Source organism: Metschnikowia bicuspidata, assembly GCF_001664035.1.
Source record: "Metschnikowia bicuspidata var. bicuspidata NRRL YB-4993 chromosome Unknown METBIscaffold_4, whole genome shotgun sequence".
NCBI lineage: Eukaryota > Fungi > Ascomycota > Pichiomycetes > Serinales > Metschnikowiaceae > Metschnikowia > Metschnikowia bicuspidata.
Window position 1 is genome coordinate 1044668 of NW_017387734.1, and position 16548 is coordinate 1061215.

The window sequence follows — 16548 nt, forward strand, 5'->3', positions numbered from 1 at the left end:
ATGATTCGAGTTAACTGCGCGGATTATGACCTTTTTATATTCATGAAAATTTTTCATAGTTCTCGCGCGGGTGTCGTGTATGTGATCAAAACGCATCGTATGCGTCGTGGAGTTATCTCATCGCCAGGGTACAAGCTAATGCGCGCCAAAACTATGGGTGCTGAACATAACGGCAGACAAGATTCAATTCTCATGTCCCACATAGGTCAGAGTTAAAATCTATATATACCAAGAATACTAGAGATGAAGTTTGTTGCTCTCATATCAGGTGGAAAAGATTCTTTCTATAATATTATGCAATGTATGAACAATGGGCATACGCTCCTGGCGCTAGCTAACTTACATCCAAGCGATTCTTCGGTGAATGAACTTGACTCGTTCATGTTTCAGACTGTCGGACATGACATTATTGAATATTACAGACAATGCATTGACGGTGAAGTTCCCCTATACAGACGCGCTATAAGTGGGAGCTCTTCAAATGTTTCTCTTGAATACGAAGTCACCAGTAATGATGAGACGGAAGATTTGTATGAATTGCTTAAGGATATAAAAAGACAGCACCCTGATATCGAGGGGGTTTCTTGTGGAGCAATTCTATCACATTATCAAAGGACACGAGTAGAAAATGTATGTGATCGGCTAAAATTGACTTGCTTAGCCTATCTTTGGCAAAGCGATCAGTCAGAGCTTATGCTGGAAATGTGCCAACTGGGCCTAGAGGCAATCTTGATTAAAGTTGCAGCCATAGGACTTACCGAAAAACACTTGGGAAAACTGTTGCTGGAAATGTTGCCTATATTGATAAAGCTTAACGCCATGTACGATGTACACATTTGTGGAGAAGGTGGGGAATTTGAATCTTTAGTTCTTGATACGCCTTTCTTTGTTAAAAAATTACGTGTTAAACACCTGAAGATTATTTTGCACTCCCTGGATGCTTCTTATCTTTCTCTCGAAGTCGAGGTTGTGGAGAAAGAAAAAAATGACCAGACTGCATCCTTATCATGCCCCTCTTTATTTCTAGAAAATTTTGAGGCTTTAGGAAGCGGACTCTCTGAAATGCCCAATTATGTTGCAAATTCAAGCAATCATCAAGGTGCACACTTTAATATTCGAAAGTCGAGATGTCATACCCGGCAAACGCTTTATTTGGGAAATTTGACGAGCACTCTACCAAGCATAGAGGAGCAAACTGGGGAGATTCTCACTCATATTAAAAAATACCTTTTCAAGGACGATTGTCTGCTTTCACGAATTCAACATATGACTGTCCTTGTTCGAAACATGGCAGACTTTTCCAAAATCAATGCCGTATATGAAACTTTTTTTCGCGGTATCTTTCTTCCTCCTTCGAGAGTTTGTGTTGAAACAACTCTTCCAGCGCCTTATTTGTTACAGATATCCTGCATGGTCATGCAAGAGCCAAGTGTTAAATCAGGAATTCATATACGCTCCAGGTCCTATTGGGCACCTCAAAACATTGGACCATATTCACAGGCCATAGTTGGAACACGCGAAACATTCAAAATTGCAACATTATCGGGCCAAATACCTTTGATACCTTGTGATATGGTCATCAATCATTCCATGCAATCCTCCATGCAATCAATAATCTCTTTGCAACATCTCTACAAAGTGAAAGCACTCATTAATGTGGGGAAAATAGCCAACATAATTTGTTACATCACTGAAGAAATACCGCCAGCTTTGGTCGCTGAAATTTGGAAGCGCTACATTAGCGAAATTGAAATTAGTCAATGCTTTTTGGATCACTTGCTTATTTTACAAGTAACGGCATTACCGCGGGGAGCTATCGTTGAATGGGGAGGATTGACTTTTGAGAGAACTTTTGACATGTACGCTGAAGACAGTGACGACGAACTGACATCAGTGTCCAATACAAGAGAAAATATCACAGGAAGGTTTGATGTTGTCTCTGTACCTTTAGGAGATGAACTCTTTACCAAGTTCACAGGTCAAGATATTAATGATTTGAGGGAGTTCTTAAGTGATCCACTTGTCAAGAATACTTTCGTAAATGTATTTTCTGACCTTGATACGATACACAGATTATCCAACCTGGGATTTGATGCAGAATGGACACCGGTAGTCACTGTCTTCGACAATAATGGACTGAGATGTAATTATGGTGTGATATGGATAAGCTAGAAGATAAATTATCACTTATGTAATTTTCTCCGTGTAAGTGTAAGACTATATAACGAAAGTTGGGTGTTTATCAGAAATATTACCTTCTTCGCGATATTTTTTTCAGATAATTGCAGCAGAAATTTTGGCGCTATGTGGCTCATATTTTTTTTTACAGCCAGAACACGAAAGTAGATACCTCATGTCCTTTCAAAATTGAAATTGAAACTATGTAAAAAACTATATGCTTATATGGGCTATCTGGTGCAACGAGTGGTCACTGGAACACGGTGATATACCGCTCATGCCAAATAGAATATTAACACTTAGTACCACATGTTTGAATAGAAGAAGAAGCGAAGCTTGCAAAGAAAACAGGTTACTCAAACTTCCGTCTGATAGTGATCAAAACAACAACTGCGGTTTTATATATGACGTGATATTTATATTCCGAGATATATGTAATTCGGCTCATAAAGCACTTCGTGAAACTTGGCCATAATATATAATGCGAGAGATATGAACCTATGACAGACAAAAAACTCAAACCTCGAAACTTCATATTTAAATTCGCGGCCGTCTAAAATCTCCAGGCTGTGTCGTTGAGGTAATACACCACTACATTATGTGAATATTGCTACACGTCTATATCATGATTGAAATCAAAGTCCCTGCAGACTTTTTTTGCGCCCACCTGTATAACCATGGACTGCATGTTCAAGCCATGGCGCTGCGCATCTCCATCTCCATCTCCATCTCTGAGGTGCTAATATTTGTATATTCTTTGAAGTTACCTAATTGTGTCATGAACCTACAACCTACATATGGTTTAGTCAGGTCTTATAGCTCGCAGATTATTTTGAAACGAACAATTTTTGTTCTCAGCGCGGATAGAAAGCGAAGAACAAAAACAAAAAAGGAAAATCATAAGCGATCAACTGAAGTGGAAAGTGTCAAAAGAAAGTACAAGGAAAAGTCAGAGCTATCACATGAGTACCGCGAACTTCGGAATTTAGCTTCCAGTGTATCTGAATATGTCAGTAACCGAAAATTTAGGGATTCCAAGGGACCGGCAGAAGTTACAGACGCAATTCCTCGTCACGAGAGACACCACGAAAACCAAGGACAAAGTCAGGAAGAACTTGACAAATTGCCAGAAAATCGGGTAGTTGATTTTGATCCCAAAAGTGCCTCACTTTTAACCCCTGCAGTTGGTATACCTACCTCTTTCAAAACTAAACTAGGGCCTGCAGTGAAGTACCTAGTCACCAAAGAATACCAGAACTGGGTGTTTGCTTTTAAACAGATAGAAGCAAAAGGAGGATTCAAAGATATTCCAGAAGTAGACATTCGAAAACTCATATACTCCATCCCAAAACATCAACTTGTTATAGTATTTCCTCAAATTGAGCGTCTTTTACTCGATGCTGGGGTTCAAAAATCACCCAAAGTTGTGAATGCTTATCTTAAAGGCTTAATCGCGGGTGGGGAAATCAGCAATGAGCGAGTGGCTCTAGTGGAACATTATGTACAAGAAATGAGATCACTCTCCAAAAATGAATCACTTTCCCGCGAGACCTACGAAATACTCATCGAGGCATATGGTAAGAGTAAAAGGATAGAAAGCATGGAGAATATAATAGGGGAAATGAAGAAACGTGGTCTTAAACCATCATCAAATGTTTACACAAATGTCATGAGTACTTGCGTATACAAAACGAAAGACCACAAACAAGCAGTTCAATTATTTGATCTGATGAAATTTCTTGCCGGGAACATGGCACCAGGGGTGAATCAATATCAAGATATCATTGTTTCATACGTCAACAATAAAGACATCGAAAAAGCATTGGATTTGTTCGAGGAAATGAGAACAAGGGGGTTACCGGTTAATCAAAAAATATTGGTTGCTTTGGCAAGAGGATGCATGACACGACAGCTGCTAAAACTTAAAGCGTGGGATTTTATCTTTGAGATTTATGAGCGACAGTGGGAACCAACAGTCCCTACACTCGAGTATATGGTCTACTTGGCTGCAAAGGATGGTGATCTTCCATTAGCCCGTGCTTTGTATCAAAGCTTGAACTTGCTGGGATCTGTGACTCCAAGATCATTTAGCTTTCTCATGCTAGCCTATTCGAAAAGTGGAACTTCAACTGATAATCTGATATATAAGGTGCCTTCAATCTTAGTTCATGAGTCAGGCCGAAACTTCCGTCGCAATATTCTTGATACGGCCGACTATTCGCCTCGGTTCAGCAATCCAAAAAAATCGATCCCATTTCTTCCGTTGATAGAGCTTTCGAGTACGTCAGAGTTTATGTCAGAATCTAGTGCTATAATGGCCCACACACTTCTAATGAACCCGAATTTAATCAGTGGAGAAAGTATCAATATGTTTTTGGATATTGCTGCAAAGCTTGGATCGATAAAAGACTTTGTGGATCGATATGATGAATTCACATGCTTTGATACCTCAGGGGTACCAGCAACTAGAATTGTTGAGAGTCTTCATCCCGAGAATGATCACGAGCATCAAAACAAACATGAAACGAACTTGGATCTCTGTGTTGAGAGTGTAACAGAGGATACCACACTCAACACAAAAAGTCCAATTCTAGATTTAAGTCGAAGCAAACAATTCCTGCAGTTCCCGAGGACCACTAGAACATATATCATTGCACTTAATGCAGCTGCGAAAAACAAAGACTATGGATTTTCTCAGAAGGTTTGGCAGGAAAGGGGGAACTACAGAAAGTCATCTCATTTCAGAAGTTTAAGTGCTCTGGAAAGAACAAAATCTGACTTTGCCTTTGCTGCTTCGATGGTGAGCTGTCTTACCAAACTCGGGCTTCTTGATGATGCCTTGGCTATATTGGTCAGTACGGAGTATCAATTCAAATGGACCTGGAAAGAGCTTAGACATTTACATACTGCTGCTGTCAATATTGGACATGACAAAGTATCCAAAATTGTTCGGGGTGTTGCGCAAAGAGCACAAGAAAAATTTGAAGGTAAAATTAAAAAGAAAGATTTCAAGCTTTATGCTTTAGGAAGAAATCAATAACTTGTATATATAATTTCACAATCGATGAGATCGAAAACTATCCTTTCAAAAGTATGGTGAGATCATCATTTGGAAGCTTTATTGTAGATGATAGCATACTGTTTTATGTCGGAGCAGCATTTACTTTTCAAGACAGATTGTGCACTCGAAGTGAAGTAGAATATAAACATGTTGACAGTGTGTTTTAGGTCTTTGCAGTGATGCATGTAGAATGGGTGCATACTGGAAAACTTGAGGGACATAGGGATCTCTATTTGACCTATGGCAAGTTCTAGTGACTCCTTACCGACCTACAGACCGACAACAGAGGAATAAAAATGGACAGAATTTTGAGTGGCTGTACAAACGCATTAGTAGAGCTTCTGAGACCAAACTCATTCATGGAAAGTGTAAACTGGTCTAATTCCTTTAGTATTATACTGGGATGAAGCTTCTCAAAGAAAAACAGGCAAATGCTTATTCTACATCTGACAATATTAGCTACATAATAAAGCCTAATTTCTGGGAAGATGGTATTTACTTTCGCGTAATCGAGGCAAACATCCAGCATCATTAGCTCCCGCGTTTAATCCACTGATCTGCCGGCCTCAAGGTGTCACCTGAACCATTTCCAAATTTCAGAAAATAGTTGGCTGAAATATCAGGAAAAACCTCATTCTTGGCAAGCGATACCACACGTAGTCTTGGAAAAACTTTTCCACGGAGTAAATTTTGGTCAATCAATGTGACGAGACAATTCTCTATAGAGTGATCATCCAAATTCGTACTCAAGATATGCTGCTTGGGACTTGAGTTCATTGTTGACACCGATGACAACTCAAGACCATTCAATGATAACAAGAGACCTTGCTTTGTGGCATCATACCCGAGTCGTACTTGCTTTCCCTGAGAAAGCCAAATGGTTTTGACTAGATTTCGAAGAGTAATCAAATATGCCTTTGAACTGAAAAATGATGCAAATTTTTGACGCTTTAAAAAGCTCGAAATCTCTGCATCGTTGATTAAATTGTGAAGTCTGTAAAAATTCCCCAATCTTATAGCATTTTCGAGCTCAGCGTATATAGAGAAATATTTTGGGCATTTCAGAGGAGCTGAAAAATATCGTCTTGAGAAGCTACCGAATTTGGGTCTCTTGCCCAATAGGATACTCACAAGCAAAAACTGACGAAGTATTGTGGAAACGTTCATACTGTCAACAGAATAATTGTATGGTACACGCGCTAGACACCAATCCAAATGTTCGAATGCATCAACGAATTCATATTTAGCAATGTAGAATTTAGCTAAGTAGAACCTGTATTGTAGCTGTTGATTTGGATGATATGAGCTAAAGTCTAAGTTAGCATTACCCATATTCGAAAAGACGTTCTGACAGAGAAGTGGATTGGAAAGCTGAAAATAGGTTTGGCATAATTTCACGCCTATAAGCACCATTATTGATTTCTTAACAGCATCAATGTAATCATCTGCACCTATCTGTGATCTTATGTTGTTGAAAATTTTCAAAAGGATGGAAGCCATGAAGTTTAGTCTCGGTTTGCGGCACATTTCTCTATGCAACATATGATAATCTAACAGTTTAGACATGTACAAGACCTGCTTCAAAACATCCTCAAGCAAGTAAGTTATCAAATATCCGTGCTTCTTATTCATGAAGGCAACGGTTATATCATTGAGGTATGTTGTATAAAGATCGAATGATTCCAATAGGGACCATGGGTTGACTTGGTTGCATAACCTCAAAAAAGACACAATCAATTGATCAAATGACAGCCATGCACCATTGAACCAATGCCTTCTTTCTATCAAAAGCAGAATCTGGCCTTCACTGAGATGTCCCAAATTGTTTATTTTCACGACAAACGGGTTCATCTGAGGATGTAGCCGAAGCAACTCTAGAAGCTTTAGAGGTTGTTGCCTCAGATCTAGACAGGTACAGTTTTGAAGTCTCTGTAAAAAGTCCTCCACGCATTCCATGATTAACAGCAGTATATTGATGCCTTCTGGGCTCTTTGGAAAACTGGTTTGTTACTCAACGTGCGGCATTCTTCAACACATTGCGCGAAGGGAATATGCGGCAGCTGACCCACATGAAGGAGTACCGAAATTGAAAACATTCATACAAAATCAAATTCCTGTTGATTGCAACCTCGTCATGCCAAACAATCGTTTTCCGTAGTGTGTTAGTCGATCGTACTATGGTGTGGAAAGAGTATTGGAGTGTTATTGAAATCGCACGATAAACCGGTGCAATATTTTCAGCCCGACTGAGAAAGAGACCCTTATACTTTGACACAAGAAAACTCAGTGACGGTCTCACAGTGTTTCTTGGAGGGCAATGATCCTTTTTCCAACTAAAATGTTTAGTTGAGTAATTTAATATTATCGATTCTTCGGTTTGGAACACCTCACTCTTCCTGCCTCAAGAATCGCGAAGCGCAGCGTCTTCACAAATGCTTTTTCCATACTTGAAAAAAACTGCTATGGAGCCGAGCAAAAAAGTAGCGCAAAATATCAAATCGAAGAGAGTACGGCGCAAGCAAAGGCAGAAGAAGACTGGCCTGTTGATTGAGTATGGTGATCCCGACACAAAAGTTGCCGTGAGACTCCTACCACCAACTCTCGAAGAAATGGACTTTCGAGAACAGGCAGAGAAAATCTCGCTCACTTTCCGATCAGGCTTCGAAAGCTTCACCTACAAGAAAGGAAAAAAAGCTTCAAAACCTTTCGAAGAACCTTGCTTCTCTGTTGCTTTCGTCAAATTCAAAACCCCGGCTTTGGCAGAAAATTTCAAAAGAGAGATAAGCCATGTTCTGTTCAAAGAAACGACAACTGAAGACAACATCAAATGTAACGTAATGAGGCCTATATTCGGTGAGCTCAATACTAGCCAGACAACAAGTTCCGAAATTCCGATTGAAACCGAAGTGTTTAAATTGTTCGCAAGCCTAAGAGGCCAAAAAGAGGGACACGTCGACATCCATGAGGTTTTGGCTACTTGCAGATCAAAAACAAGAGGAAAGAAGACAAAGCTTAAGCTCTCAACACCGACTTCTCTGGAACACTTGAATCAAAGCAGCTTCTCCCCAGGTATTGTAAAAGGCTCCAAAAGGAAAGATCACAAACATGCAGACAAACCAAATGATCCAAAACTCAAGAGCAAGCGAATCACTTCCCATACCTCCAATTTCTCAGAGCACGAAAGCAAACCCAAAAATAAGCAAAAACAAAGGAAGCTTCCCGAAAGCATTCCGCATAAAAGCACTGATGCTCAGCCCAGTGGTCCGTTACTGTCCACTTCTGGTGTTCTCAATAAAAAAACAAAAAAAAAGAAAAAACCCTTGGGATCCCATACCCCACTGGCTAAGAACATCAAAAATCTTTGTGACGGAAAACCCATTTTAGAAAAAATTACATGAAGGTATACAGCAGGTTTCAGATGGTCTATATACTATGATTTTAATCACCATGTTCAATTCCGCATGAATGAAAGTTTCGTGACGAGACAAATCTCTGGGGCCAGATAATCAGATCATCAAGGAACATCGACATGGAGGTCTACTCGGAGAAATCTTTAGCTTCGTCGGAAAATGGTTATGTCGTGTGGTTCCAATTGTGCAATGCAAAGTTGTGTTTAACAAGAATGTTTATTTCTTACATGACGGGTGAAGGACGAGCACTTACATCTATCCCGACGACAGCTCCCGAGTATTACTGGTGGATTTTTGATCACACAATGGATAAGTATATAGATACTTCTTAGAAGAGTCATATGCACGGAGCTTATTAATTCTCAATCCAGCAATCAAGGCCTTGAAAGTCTAGCGTGCCTGAAAAATTCACGTAAGAGGTTCACCAATCCGTGCTTCTGATGTACCCCACAGGGCGACTTATGTCAGGTCGTAATTGCCGGATGCGCGGAAATGTACTGGCCAATTGACCTCACGGAAGCCGTTTTACACTACTCAAACAAGGATCCTCATCGATGTTTCTTCGTCTCATCCACCGCCCCCTTTGCGCAAATAAATGTATGGGAACAAAATTTGTCTCATATAGACAAATATCTCGGACCTTGTCTGATCAGAGCTCTCAGAGTCTTGATGAGCTCTCGTTGGACTCTTCGATCAACACAATGGAACGCATACTAAGTATTCTCCATAATGCACACAGTACAAAAATGGAAACAAGAGACTCTGTGTTGAAGTTATACGACTCTGCTCCCGAAGCCTTCGAAAGCAAAAACATGGCTCTGCTCGGTGAAAATATATTTGACTTGAAAACTATTGATATTCTCATAGACCTTCAACTCGGAAGTAATGTTGATATCTTTAAGAGATCAAACCCAAGTCATGCCAGGAATATCTTGCAAAAATACATATCTGCCTTCAAAGACCAGTATGCGCGGGACTCATCATATCTTTGTATGGAGAGTTTGGGTCGATCTTATGCGGAGAACACTCGAAAAGCAAATGCGACTCTAAACAATGCCATAAGACGCACTGCTTCAAAAGCTATGATAGGTGAGTCCATTTTGCATGACGAACCCCCAATTCACCTAGATTTCTGCCGTCTTAATACATACAATCCATTTAGGAATGATATAATGGATCCCTTCGCTTTACAAAAAGGGTTGTCTACAAAAAAACACCCCGCAAACCTTTTTGGTGCAATGATAAATGATCAGAGAGTGTTGCTGAGCTTTCTTCATAATTTAAAGAAACGGATTTCGCCCTTGACTATTCAAAACATCATGGTTGCTCAAAGTATGTTTGGGAACCTAGCGCTCAAGAGTGTTGTAAAGCGAAGGTTATTATCCACAGATCCACGGATGCCTCTCGATACTCCATTCGAATTTTACCATTTGGACATTACAGATGAAAATAATAAATTGAAAGAATTCAAGGCAATTGTTGTGTACCGCAGTATGATCTTGAATCGGCTCGAATGGTTCCCGCCTTTTAGAAAGTCGCTAGCTGAACTTGAAGAAAATAAGTATGACTCGATGGAAAAGATAATTGCGATTATGGCAGACACATTTGATCGCTTCTTTGGGTTATGCTTCAAAACAGATGCGAAATATTGCGACAAGTGGGTCGAAAACTTGATGACATTCTATACACGAAATAAGTCAAACGAGATTTTTTTTCAACACCTTCTCGACGATGCTGTTGTTTACTTCAAAGAAAAAGTTTCTCAGCTGAGTTTCGAAACATACAGTTCAAAATGGAAGGACGAGGCGTTGCTCGGTAAAAAAGAACGTCTCGATGATAAGCTGCAAGTCGTCAGACAATTCTTAAATGATGCACGCATTGCCTCTTCCCATTCCAAGTCTTCAGTGTCACTGGTTGAGCAATTGAACGTGAAGAATGAGTGATCAAACATCTAGTCTTTCATTCCATACAATACCATGATCCTCTCTCGTTTCAAATTCGTTCAAATCCTTCGCACAGTATCGCAATCTAAAATCAGTTTCGTTGAATGTTGTGAAATTCACAACACCATTGTCTACAACCGCGAAAACAGTTGACCTCCCAGTGGTACCTTGCTTAAGTAACTTGTCCCTGTTTCTGAGATAATTATTTCTATTTCGAAGCTTGGGGTCAAGTCTAGATTCGCGCTCTGCCTTGTTTTGTGCTTTCATTTCTTTCTTTGTCTTATTGGATACATCGGTTGTTTTGGAAATTTTAGTTTCCTTGGGTTTCCGAATGCATTCAGTGTCACGCTTATTGTCAAGATAAGCCCAAGTTCCCTGGATAGATCCAAGGTCTGGGAATGCTACTTTTGATGTGTTTAGAATTCCGATCTGAAAATCCGGTGCTGGAGGATTTTTCTTGCTAAAATGCGGAGAAGGTTTCCAGACATTAAATATAATTCGATATCGTGGGTCTAAGGCATAAGGAGGACCGAAACTCATGAAGTCGCTTGTGGGAACGAGAGCGAGTGATTTATAAACCAGCGTGTAGGTGAGAAAGTGGCTTTGCTTTTCGAGCAACAATGTGTAAAGTCTTCTTAGTGTGGTTCCAAAGGATACGCCAAATGATTGAATAGCGGAAAAGAAAGACAAATGCTTCTTTCCCTCCGGTTCAGAAGGTAGATCACATTGATCTAACAGTATATGAAGAGCTCTGTGTTCCATTACGGAATAACCTAATCTCTTCAATAATGCAAAAACTTTGTACTTGTCTACAAGTTCACAATTCAGGCCGAAAGCAGTAGTTTGTAAATGGGCCAAAGTAAGGTGTGTCAAAGTCTCGTAATTAAACAGCAAGTTATCGTTCTCCATAAATTCGAGAAATTGATCATTTGCTGCGTACATTACAAGCGATCCCCTCTCGGTCAAGTATATGGCTTCTATTTCACTAAGCCATACTCCTTGAAGTTTTTTTTTCAATTTATAGACATGAGGAGCCCCCATGTCTTTGAAGAAGCTGCCTTTGGCGTGCGGGATAAAAGCTTTTCTTTTGGAATGAATCCATACTCCTACCAAAAGCTGCTTAATATGATGCCCACGAATGTGCAGAAGTGCTAGATACATTTGATCACGAGCATATTCTAATTTCAGTTTTTGTGCATCCGAGCCGTCTTGATCGAAAAATTTCTCTGACCTTTTCGGGAGAGTTTCATCGTTAATTTTTGATGAGCTCTGGTTCTGGTTGATCAATCCCCAATCATTTATGGACTCTTCGATGCAGTCATCATTGATCAAGTCAAATTCTCCGTCACCCCCTGACATATGGCCTTTCTTACTTGTATTCACACTGAGCTCCACTAGGTAGAAATTAGCGAGATTCAGTTCCTGGTCACGTGAACAGAGATGCGTCCGCAACCGCATTTTTGTGCGCCAGCATGCTTGTTAAATCGATCAGAGATCTACTTTTTAAACCCTGAATGACAGCTTCCGTGACCATTGATGCTTTAGTATGTAAAATAATTATATGAAGAACCAACAAGATCTACTTTACTAAACACTTCTAGACTGAGTCTTTATTTGATGACATTGTGACGGGTATAATACGACAGATCAGTGTCAATTGCATAAGTCGTCACCGCGCCTTGCAACAAACAATAGGCAAAGAGAATCAACCCTTCACATCCCTCTACCTTGAGTCATGTACAAAAGATATTTTTGGACAGGAAAAGTCCAAGTTGAAAGGCTTAGAGACTTCGAGATATTTTGAGTGCGGAAATTGCGGAAGAAAAATCTCAGGGGGCCGTTTTGCGCTGCACATCAACAAATGTTTTGACAGGGATCGAAGATGAATTCATCTCATTAAACAATGCAGAAGATCGGGTCTTCGTCGCTCCTTTTTGCCAGAAAAGCACCTTCAAATGTGAGCATATTCGCTGACGAGGTTTTCTTCTTAGATCACGCAGTTACTTGCTAAAAGAATTCATGTTTGTTCGTGATGACGGATGGCTCCCTAGGTTTACTGTCTTGGAAAGGTATAATTGGTCAAGTGAAGGTTCTGAATACAAGCCTGGTTTTAAGATTTTCTCGTGGGTAACAGGGGACGATTTCAAATTATTGAAAGAACAAGTACTAACCAATTGAAGTCACTCGCAGACACCATACATAAATCTAGTTTACGTGTGATGACTTACATACCTAAAGATTCTATGATTTTTGTGTAACGAGTGACATACGCAGAAATGCCATGACTTTTTTGCTGAGCAGAAAACCCACTATGCTTCTTCTAATCTCGCCTCGGTAAGATCTGATAAACGGGCTCTTATTCAATTTAGCTTTCCACCATTTTTAACCATTTAAATTTGGTATTTCATTATGAAGCAACTTGATGCTCGCTCCTCGACTGAATGGATGAAACAATGTTTTTTTTTTTTTCAATTGCAATACATATTCATGAAAACAACAAATTCAGTACTCAAATAGCGTATCCTTCTTCAAGTGTGTGGAAAGCTACATAAAACTTTACCGTCTGATGAAATGAGAAAGATAAGTTTTATCAGTATCAAAAATTTGTTTTCACTGGAGCAGCACTTTAATTTATACATCGTCGATGACATGCTGTTGTTGACTTTCAACAAGTGCAAACAAAGTTTTGCATGATGTAGCGCCCATAGCGCCATTTCGTTTTTTTAACCGAAATGTCGAAATTTGAGTACCGCCTTATCCACGATTCTCGTGCTAGTTTGACGGTATGCAACCTGGGACAAGAAGCTTATATAATTCATGACACCTTCTTTACATCGCGCGCCTTGTAGCACCAACGCCCAAGGCAAAGTAGTATTCAATTATGCAAACTCCGAATTGAATAGTAACTCTTGCTCTTAATCATTTCATTCTTTTCCCGATATACTTTCAATTACATCCTCCTGAATGGAACATGTACAAAAACTTGTAATTAGGCGTGGATCTTTCACAATTCTACCCGCCTTTCTCACAACTTGAAAACCTGAATCACGTGCCTCAAATACTATCGCATCTTTTCTATTGCCCAGAGACTTCAACAGTATAAGATTAATTTCCACAGTCCAGGATGGCCCCACCTCCACCAGTCATTATAGATGCTCAGGTTGTGTCTGGTATCACAGGCTCTATTTCTTTAGCTTGTTGGATTATTGTGTTCGCTCCGCAAATTTACGAAAATTTTCGTCGTAAATCATCAGATGGTTTATCTTTAATGTTTATTGTTCTATGGCTAGCAGGGGACGTTTTCAATGTTTTAGGGGCAGTCTTACAGGGCGTTTTACCCACGATGATAGTTCTTGCTGTATACTACACTTTGGCAGATGTAGTGCTCTTGTTACAGTGCCTTATGTATGGAGATGGTAAGCAACCAGATTTTGTTCATCTATCACCAGCAAATCCTCTCAATGATGACGTTCTTGAAACGGCTTTATCACGAGAGTTGATTGAAGTGGAATCAGAAATCACCGTCACAAATTCGAACTCAAGATTCAGCCCAGTCAAGGCATTCTTGCACAAACTATTCATGGTTTCCCTTGTATTTTCGGCTGGCTTGATCAGTTGGTACATATCATACTCCAAAAATCACGGCAAGCAACATAAAGCTCCAGAAGAGATGGAATTTGATCCTCTTGCGCAATTTTTTGGGTGGCTCTGTGCGATTTTATATTTAGGGTCAAGAATACCCCAAATATTGTTGAATTACGAACGAAAGTCTTGCGAGGGGATTTCATTCATGTTTTTTCTCTTCGCTTGTTTAGGAAATTTGACGTATGTCATCTCTATTTTGGCTATTGATATGAGCTGGAATTATATTTGGGTGAACTTATCCTGGTTAGTTGGGTCTTTGGGAACTTTGGGTTTGGACTTCACAATATTCATTCAATTCTTCCTATACAACGAGAATGGTGAAACAGAATCTGAAGAACAAGAACAGCTAATTGGGGGGCTGCAACTTCAGTATTCCTCTACCTAGAAGCTTGAAAACTCACCTATTATGTGATCAATGCTGTACTATTCAAAGACTTTAATACCGATAAAAACGATTTTTTTTGGTAGATTCATCTGATTGAAGGGGCAAAACTGTATAAATGCTATATATAAAAAACCTTTCAACAGCTCCCAGCTACGTACTAAGTGTCGAAACTCGGCCCGTCCCCTTCCGTTCGTCACGGCCTGGACGGTCCTCTTGGCCCGTATCTGTTTACGTATTGGATTTACGTCATCGATTCCTGGGAAAAGTCTCCTGTAGTAGTCGCTTCAACTCAGATGGTTGTAGCGGACTTAACGAGCCAACTTCCTGCGACTCGCCACGCCTTCAAGTGTAGACCTTAAAAATCGTGGTGACGAACCAATTTAATTTTGTAAAGTTTTCCAAATAATGGGGCCAACATTGAGTTCAAGCTCATGGGCTCGGAAAATTTTAGCTCTTGCCTCCAGTATTTGGATGTTTCGCAGTTGTTGTAGATATGGCTTAGGAATAAATTCTCGAAAAATTCAGACCCTCTCAGAAAAAGATTCTTTTTTTTTTCACTCTTTGTTGTAAGATTTTATTTGTAACAGGTGAAGTGAAGTGTCTTTGGAGAAAGATGACTATACTTTGGTGTGTCAAAGGTTGCTTCTTGAAAAAGAATCGCTACACAACAAAGACAAAAATAAAAAGAGAATTTGTCCCAGGGGTGAGTCGAATACCCACGATAATGGAGGATTGATTAATTCTAGATGAGGGCCCAAAGCTTTCTAATGCTTCTCGGTGCCTGATGTTTCGTTCACATCGCTGGCTTAATAGTTTCATGCTTAGAGCATTGTTGTGGTGTTTGGGCTCAAAAAGTCATTCGAACACACACTTTTCAAGTACCGTGGTTTTGTTCTTTGCTTTTTTTGACTTCTACATTGAAAAGTCTGTTCTTGTGTATACGGCACACACTTCTACTTTATATGTTTCTTTTCCCAGAGGTCCGTTTAAAACACAAAAAGAAGAAAGCATTGGCTAGTAGTATTGAATTCAGCCCTAAGCTTATTAAGATCCGAACAGATTTCAATTTTGTGGCAAAAAACTTGGAATCGAGTATTGATTGTCTGTAGCTCATGGGTATCACCGATGGCCAATATTCTGCAGCTTCAGTTTCACTACCTCGGTGTGAATTTTCAATTCCATACAGCTTTTATGTTTGAACCACAAGCTTGTTGATTTACTACAATAGACTCATACTCTGTGAAAGATGTTATTCAGAAGTTTGAATCTGGAAAAGAGAACCCAAAGCCTAAACAATCATTCAATAAGAAAGTGGTGTTTAAGTTCGAGGATTAAAGCAGTATGGACAGGTAGAAGCCACATAATACCCCTGAATGGTTTTTAACAATCTAGAGTTACATAAACTTTAGTCTATTTAGCAAGTTCATGCTTGTTCTATTATTATGTATTCAGAATTTGATTAAGTCTTTTACGTGAAAAAGAAAAAAAAAGAAGACGGAATATCTTAATCATAACATTGGATAAATCAGAAAATCCATATCCTACAAGTCTTCAAATGAAAGTTAATATTGCGTTAGATTACTTTAATTCTGAGACATTGAAGCAAGCTCCTCACTTGAATGCAAATACAAGCAGTGACACGAAACTTTTCCTATATTCTTTACCACGTGTCAGCATTGAGCATTTTATACCAGAACAAAGGATCAACAGTAAATATGGCACAATAAAGAGCGGTTAGAATGATTTTAAATTCAAAATTCATTCAACCAGTGCCTTGGGGGCTGAAGTGAATAACAAGATTACATATTTACTAGCCCAAATTTTGGAATATCACAAGAGGTGTATGTCAAGACTTCTGCTTTAATGGCCAACTCACTCACTCCCAATCGTCATTGATAATTCTAAAATCTGACAGAAAGCGTGATC

The 16548-nt window shown here is 39.5% G+C and overlaps 8 protein-coding genes across 8 annotated transcripts; 6 read left to right on the forward strand and 2 right to left on the reverse strand.

Annotated features, from left to right (window-relative positions):
• The first annotated feature begins 160 nt into the window (after positions 1-160).
• METBIDRAFT_32522 (diphthine--ammonia ligase) lies at positions 161-2286 on the forward strand. Its single transcript, XM_018856066.1, has one exon. It carries the CDS (start codon positions 244-246, stop codon positions 2170-2172), a length of 1929 nt encoding a protein of 642 aa, XP_018711055.1. The 5' UTR covers positions 161-243; the 3' UTR covers positions 2173-2286.
• Positions 2287-2943: 657 nt separating this feature from the next.
• METBIDRAFT_32524 (uncharacterized protein) lies at positions 2944-5255 on the forward strand. The gene has a single exon (XM_018856067.1). It carries the CDS (start codon positions 2957-2959, stop codon positions 5216-5218), a length of 2262 nt encoding a protein of 753 aa, XP_018711056.1. The 5' UTR covers positions 2944-2956; the 3' UTR covers positions 5219-5255.
• A 302-nt stretch (positions 5256-5557) lies between these two features.
• On the reverse strand, positions 5558-7657 carry METBIDRAFT_32525 (uncharacterized protein). Its single transcript, XM_018856068.1, has one exon. The coding sequence runs from the start codon at positions 7193-7195 to the stop codon at positions 5771-5773; it is 1425 nt and encodes a 474-aa protein (XP_018711057.1). The 5' UTR covers positions 7196-7657; the 3' UTR covers positions 5558-5770.
• On the forward strand, positions 7434-8920 carry METBIDRAFT_200427 (RNA-binding protein). The gene has a single exon (XM_018854928.1). The coding sequence runs from the start codon at positions 7672-7674 to the stop codon at positions 8635-8637; it is 966 nt and encodes a 321-aa protein (XP_018711058.1). The 5' UTR covers positions 7434-7671; the 3' UTR covers positions 8638-8920.
• A 406-nt stretch (positions 8921-9326) lies between these two features.
• On the forward strand, positions 9327-10445 carry METBIDRAFT_16498 (uncharacterized protein; the record flags this gene model as incomplete). Its single annotated transcript, XM_018854651.1, has 1 exon — positions 9327-10445. A coding segment is annotated over one exon (1119 nt), but the record flags the coding sequence as incomplete, so codon positions are not given.
• Positions 10446-10592: 147 nt separating this feature from the next.
• Positions 10593-11951, reverse strand: METBIDRAFT_43049 (tRNA splicing endonuclease subunit; the record flags this gene model as incomplete). Its single annotated transcript, XM_018857613.1, has 1 exon — positions 10593-11951. One exon carries the CDS (start codon positions 11949-11951, stop codon positions 10593-10595), a length of 1359 nt encoding a protein of 452 aa, XP_018711060.1.
• A 260-nt stretch (positions 11952-12211) lies between these two features.
• METBIDRAFT_43898 (SAGA histone acetyltransferase complex subunit) lies at positions 12212-12478 on the forward strand (the record flags this gene model as incomplete). The annotated part of the gene is made up of 1 exon (XM_018857714.1): positions 12212-12478. A coding segment is annotated over one exon (267 nt), but the record flags the coding sequence as incomplete, so codon positions are not given.
• Positions 12479-13716: 1238 nt separating this feature from the next.
• Positions 13717-14622, forward strand: METBIDRAFT_44149 (cationic amino acid transporter; the record flags this gene model as incomplete). Its single annotated transcript, XM_018857749.1, has 1 exon — positions 13717-14622. The coding sequence occupies one exon, from the start codon at positions 13717-13719 to the stop codon at positions 14620-14622; it is 906 nt and encodes a 301-aa protein (XP_018711062.1).
• Positions 14623-16548: the final 1926 nt, after the last annotated feature.

What these genes read in the sequence shown, in the direction of transcription:
- METBIDRAFT_32522 (XM_018856066.1), top strand. Translation starts at nt 244, where the DNA reads ATGAAGTTTGTTGCTCTCATATCAGGTGGAAAAGATTCTTTCTATAAT.
- METBIDRAFT_32524 (XM_018856067.1), top strand. Translation starts at nt 2,957, where the DNA reads ATGAACCTACAACCTACATATGGTTTAGTCAGGTCTTATAGCTCGCAG.
- METBIDRAFT_32525 (XM_018856068.1), bottom strand. Translation starts at nt 7,195, where the DNA reads ATGGAATGCGTGGAGGACTTTTTACAGAGACTTCAAAACTGTACCTGT.
- METBIDRAFT_200427 (XM_018854928.1), top strand. Translation starts at nt 7,672, where the DNA reads ATGCTTTTTCCATACTTGAAAAAAACTGCTATGGAGCCGAGCAAAAAA.